Source organism: Penaeus chinensis, chromosome 31 (genome assembly GCF_019202785.1).
Source record: "Penaeus chinensis breed Huanghai No. 1 chromosome 31, ASM1920278v2, whole genome shotgun sequence".
Lineage (NCBI taxonomy): Eukaryota > Metazoa > Arthropoda > Malacostraca > Decapoda > Penaeidae > Penaeus > Penaeus chinensis.
In genome coordinates, this window is record NC_061849.1 from 33865799 (window position 1) to 33872104 (window position 6306).

The 6306-nt window shown below is 42.3% G+C and overlaps 1 protein-coding gene across 1 annotated transcript in view; it reads left to right on the forward strand.

Moving 5' to 3' along the window:
- The window catches only part of LOC125042213 (receptor-type tyrosine-protein phosphatase alpha-like), a 16848-nt gene extending 12348 nt beyond the window's left edge, over positions 1 to 4500 (forward strand). The window contains exons 11-17 of the mRNA XM_047637714.1: positions 631 to 744; positions 857 to 986; positions 1214 to 1794; positions 2110 to 2241; positions 2736 to 2887; positions 3662 to 3797; positions 4266 to 4500. Of these exons, the coding sequence (XP_047493670.1) occupies positions 631 to 744; positions 857 to 986; positions 1214 to 1794; positions 2110 to 2241; positions 2736 to 2887; positions 3662 to 3797; positions 4266 to 4340 (1320 nt within the window). The 3' untranslated portion in view covers positions 4341 to 4500. The remainder of the gene's footprint in view (positions 1 to 630; positions 745 to 856; positions 987 to 1213; positions 1795 to 2109; positions 2242 to 2735; positions 2888 to 3661; positions 3798 to 4265) is intronic.
- The last annotated feature ends 1806 nt before the right edge of the window (positions 4501 to 6306 follow it).

The window sequence follows — 6306 nt, forward strand, 5'->3', positions numbered from 1 at the left end:
GGAGAAGGAGAGGGAGAGGGAGAGGAGAAGGAGAGGGAGAGAGAGAGAGAGAGAGAGAGAGAGAGAGAGAGAGAGAGAGAGAGAGAGAGAGAGAGAGAGAGAGAGAGGGGGAGAGGGAGAGAGAGAGGGAGAGAGAGAGAGAGAGAGAGAGGAGAGGGAGAGGGAGAGGGAGAGGGAGAGAGGGAGAGGAGAAGGAGAAGGAGAGGGAGAGGGAGAGGGAGAGGGAGAGGGAGAGGGAGAGGGAGAGGGAGAGGGAGAGGGAGAGGAGAGAGAGAGAGAGAGAGAGAGAGAGAGAGAGAGAGAGAGAGAGAGAGAGAGAGAGAGAGAGAGAGAGAGAGAGAAGGGATGTATGTAGCCTACTACTTTCAGCTCACTGATCTCTCATATCAGTGATAATACACATGCATACGTACATGCGTACATACGTCGCACACACATACGCACGCACACAAACTCTCATGAGCATACGCACACTAACTCTCATGAACACACGCACACACAGATGCATCCGCACGCAAACTCTCATAGAAACACACACACACAATCACCCAATTTCACTTACGCACATTTACATAATGCATTTGTGTGTGCGCTAACCTTGTGTAATATATTGCTATTAAACTGTTACAGGCGAAAGTGGCAGAGTACCTACGCTTTGGCTCGAACGTCGAAACTGAAGAAATGACAGTCAGTATTGTGAGCAGGGAAAGTTTGCCCCATTTCGTATTGACAAGAATTTGCCTGGTAAGTTAGTGTTAGTCTTTGCAATATTGGCTCCCTATGTAAGGATTCACAATGTGTATTAGACAAGAGTAACCACTGATATAAGAGTGGCTTGATGTATCGCCTCTTCCAGGTGACTCGCAACGGTCAGCAGCGAGAACTTTGGCATTATCAGTTTATTAGCTGGCCTGACCATGGCGTTCCAGGGGAGGCACTGTCTCTAGCTTCAATGATGAGACACTTCAGAGCCAGTCAGACACACGGTGAGTTTTTCAATTACGCTGTCATTGTTTTGTTATGATGCTTCATGGCGTTTGGTTTTGTTTAATACAGGTATGATTCTGCGGTGGAATCCGGGTTTCAGAGTCGGGGGAATATGGAAGGCAGGTTATGTGATTATTTCTACAAGTATCGTTCTTTTATTTATTGATTGTTTTCCCTGTGACTGATGCATTCTCGGGAGCTAAATGAATTCGCGGTGATTGCTCAGGCGTGGCGGTCGTGCACTGTTCGGCCGGCATTGGGCGAACGGGGACGGTGCTGCTGGTGCTGCTCCTGCTCGACAGCCTGGACCTGGACGACTCCATGGACCCCGTTGAGGCCCTGGCCCGCCTCAGGGACAGCAGGGCGCGTCTCGTCGAATCGTTCACGCAGTACAGTCTCGCGCTACAGATACTCGACGAAATTTTGTTCGGCACCAGTACGAACGTGCAGTTGGCCAGCCTCCTCGAAGAGGCGCCACGCCTTCTACTCGAGTGTCCTAACCAGTACAGGAAGCTCAAGGCCCTTCCTTCAGCGCTCACGTACAGGGTAGCTGAACAACAAGATGTCTCTGCCCTCACACGGAACCACGCAGCTTTTCCCTCGGACACCTGGAGGATCTGCCTCACTGCCCAAGATGGAGTCCACGAATCGCATTACATCAACGCCATCAGAGTGACCGGGCTTACCAACAAGGAGGCCTTCATGATCACTGAACACCCGTTAGCATCGACATCGGAGAGGTTCTGGCGCCTGGTGCTCGAGAGATTCTGTCCCGTGGTGGTGTTTCTCAATGAGTTCTCGGACAAGGTAAGTCAGCTGTTGTTCCTATTCCTGTCAGTTGCTCTTATTATTGTTTTTGTTGTTTCTTCCTTTTGATTATTATTATATATTTCTACTCAGGAAACCTGTCATTACTAGGCATATATAGAGAATAAAATAAATGCTTGTATTTATATTTTTTTCTGGCAATGAAGTACCCTTTTCCATCATAAAAAATATTTAAGCATTAAAGAGATGACAATACCATGAATATTTTAAGGAATATAAGATAATATTAAGATATAAGATATAAGATGGCAGCCCCATGAATCTTGTAAGGAAAAGATATTCGTCTCTCACCAGGACGAGTTCCCAGCAGTGTTGCCAGACCAGGAGGAGGAGTGGACCTTCGGGAATTATCGAGTTCATACCCACTCTATCCAACCTTATTCCCAGGCTCTCTTACAAGCCCGCGTTACTATTACCAACCCACAGGTACGTCCTTGTGGTAGTTAAGAATGCCAACATTAATCAGCGCTTCACGTGGACTGGTTATTATTATTATTATTATTATTTTCTTTTTCGTAATATTCAGATATGTTGGCATCTTCCTTGCAGTTTACATGCAAATTATTATTCGATGTCATTCATATCAGAACAAGTTTACCCCCTTGATGTATGCGTCTAACAAAATGTTAGATGAAAAAAAAAAAAAAAAAAATACAGGAAGTTCTTTAGAAACAATTTATGAGTATTCGTCACTACCATATTTTAACAATGGTTATATATTTTATTTTTTACTATTATTTTTTTATTAATTTATCCTTGGAATTATTTCTTCCATTCATAACTCAGGCTTTGCAACAGTGATGCTAATTATCGATCAGTAATTTGTAAATGTCTTTTCATTCTTTCGTCCCAACATTCACGATTACTGACCCTTCCCATCCGAGCTCCCTGACCCAACATGGCCTCTTTTCGCCCTCCAGAATGAGACGTACAGCTTAGTCGTCTACCAAGTGATAGGCTGGAAGTATGGCCAGGAACTTCCCCCCTCCGTCGACGTCCCCATCACCCTTGCCGACCTGCTCTTCCAGGTGCCGCGTGGCCCGTACTCGGGTCCTCCGCTCCTCTGCTGCGGGTGAGGGCGTGTCGGATTCGGATGGAGAGGCAGAGGGAGGAATGCCCGTGCGAACAAAGACACGCACGCACATGCACGTGCATGTGTACAAGCGCGTGTATACACACAAATACACGCACAGAGCGCAAATGCAGCTGCACACACACCGAACACACACACACACACACACACACACACACACACACACACACACACACACACACACACACACACACACACACACACACACACACACACACACACACACACACACACACACACACACACACACACACACACACACACACACACACACACACACACACACACACACACACACACACACACACACACACACACACACACACACACACAGACACACACACACACACACACACACACACACACACAAACAACAAGGGAGATAGGGAGAAGGAGGGAGGGGGGAGGAGGGAGTGAGAAGGAGGGAGGGGAAAAGGGATGGAGGGAGAGAGAGGGGAGAGGGAGGGAGGGAGAGAAAGATAGAAAGGGAGAGAGATGGGGGGTAGGGATAGGGATAGGGGGAGAGAGAGGGAGAGAGGAGAGGAGAGGGAGAAAAGAGAGAGGACAGAGGTGAGGGAGAAACGAGAAATAAATTATTTACTCTGTAAGTGCATCAAATAATTTGGAAACCTTCCAGACACAAGTAAGATTACTCTGGTAAACAAATAATTTGACAATTTATTTATATATATATTTTTTTGTATCCACGCCAAAGATATCACCAATAAAAGTGTGACACCCTCCTCCTTCCAGCGATGGTGTCACGGCGTGCGGACTGGTGGCAGCCGTCTCGTTGGTATTGGAACGGGCTGTGAACCACCAGAGTGTCGACATCTACCGGACCGCCGTGATGTTGCTGAGATGTCGCCCACAGTTCATCACCTCTGTGGTAAGCTCGTGTGTGTGTGTGTGTGTGTGTGTGTGTGTGTGTGTGTGTGTGTGTGTGTGTGTGTGTGTGTGTGTGTGTGTGTGTGTGTGTGTTTGTGTGTGTGTGTGTGTATGTGTGTTTGTGTGTGTGTGTGTGTGTGTGTGTGTGTGTGTGTGTGTGTGTGTGTGTGTGTGTGTGTGTGTGTGTGTATGTGTGTGTGTGTGTGTGTGTGTGTGTGTGTGTGTGTGTGTATGTGTGTGTGTGTGTGTGTGTGTGTGTGTGTGTGTGTATGTGTGTGTGTGTGTACGCGTGGATGCGCGCGTGCTTGCGCATGTGTGCATGTATGCATATGCGTAATATTAAAGTTAGTAACGCTGACGACGATAATGATAATGCTGACGAAGACAGTAGTGATAATATTACCTGAAAATAAAATCGCTGGACCATTTATCCGATTAATTTTCCATTAACTTATTCATTGCTTTCCAGGATCAGTACGCGGCTCTGTACAAATCTGCCTCACTGTATTTGGAGAACTTTGCCACGTATTCGAACATTTCCTGAGGATTTAGATGTCTTACAAAGAGTTAAGAAGGAGGCAGAACAAGGAGGAGGAGGATAAGAAGAAGAAGAAAAAATAATAATGATAATAAGAATAAGAATAAGAAGGTGGAGGAGGATAAGGAGAAGGAAAAGAAGAAAAATAAAAAGAAGAACGAATAGGAGATGAAGAGGAGGAGAGGGCGAAGGAAGAAGAAGAGGAAAATAAGGATAAAGACAATGAGAAGAGACAGAGAGGTTGAGAGCTGGAAAAAAGAGATAATAATGATAAAAATATAACAATTAGTAATAATGATGATAGTAATAATACACAGCAACCTTAACATAATTTTGTTTTAGTTCAAACAAGAGATAATTCATTTGCAATATTGTCTCACATATTTGCATTTCTTTCATATTAAAATCAAAACTTGACTTTCTGCGTATTTTTTCTTGTATTTTACCACCAGTGTGTGTGTGTGTGTGTGTGTGTGTGTGTGTGTGTGTGTGTGTGTGTGTGTGTGTGTGTGTGTGTGTGTGTGTGTGTGTGTGTGTGTGTGTGTGTGATTTTATCCACTGAATGATTAACTACTTAGTCTTATAGAAGAAATGCTATGAATTGTATAAATGTATAAAACATTAAGTGTTTTAGCAAATATTGAACAAACTCATATATAAACAAGATAGATAACACTAATAAGTAAATCTAAATTTGCAGTTTTTTTTTTGGGGGGGGAGGGCTAATGTGTGGTAAATTAATAAGCCAATTACTTCTACAAATCATCCAGTTAGTAATATATTTAACAATAGTTTCATTGAGAATAGGAATTAATTATAATATGAATGTTTACTAATAAATTATTTTCTAAAAAATGCTTTATTTACTGCCACAGTATTAATTATAATAACAATAACAATAATAATGATGCAGCGGTAGCGATCTAGCCATCTTGCTGACCTGCGTTCGAATCCCTCGCCGCCAGTGGATGGTAACCCCGGCCATTCCTTACACACAGGGGATAACTTTAACTTAGAAACAAAATAAAACGGACAGTATGTCACACCAAGAATATCCAGTGAAATAAATGGAATAAACCTATGTTATTAATTTCATATATATATATATATATATATATATATATATATATATTTACATATAGACATACAGTACACACACACATATATAATACAGATATATATTATTATATCTATATAATATACATATATATTACATACTATATATATATATATATATATATATATACATTCATATACATATATATATAAATATAAATACATATATGTATGTATATATATAGTAAGGATGTATGTATATGTATGTACGTATGTATAAAAGTAGGAAGTAATTATATGGATAAAGAAAACCTTTCACTGATGACTCAGATTTTAATGCAGGTGCTCTTTACTACCATTACAAATGAATAGACGTATTTAGTTAGCATAACCATACCTTTAAAATTAAACATTCCTCTTTGAAGTTAATTACTCACGAACTATGTTTGTTTGTTGTCTGTGTTTGTTTGCTCGTCCGTCTGTGTCTGTCTTTCTCTGTTTGTTTGTTGTCTGTGTTTGTTTGCTCGTCCGTCTGTGTCTGTCTTTCTCTGTTTGTTTGTTGTCTGTGTTTGTTTGCTCGTCCGTCTGTGTCTGTCTTTCTCTGTTTGTTTGTTGTCTGTGTTTGTTTGCTCGTCCGTCTGTGTCTGTCTTTCTCTGTTTGTTTGTTGTCTGTGTTTGTTTGCTCGTCCGTCTGTGTCTGTCTTTCTCTGTTTGTTTGTTGTCTGTGTTTGTTTGCTCGTCCGTCTGTGTCTGTCTTTCTCTGTTTGTTTGTTGTCTGTGTTTGTTTGCTCGTCCGTCTGTGTCTGTCTTTCTCTGTTTGTTTGTTGTCTGTGTTTGTTTGCTCGTCCGTCTGTGTCTGTCTTTCTCTGTTTGTTTGTTGTCTGTGTTTGTTTGCTCGTCCGTCTGTGTCTGTCTT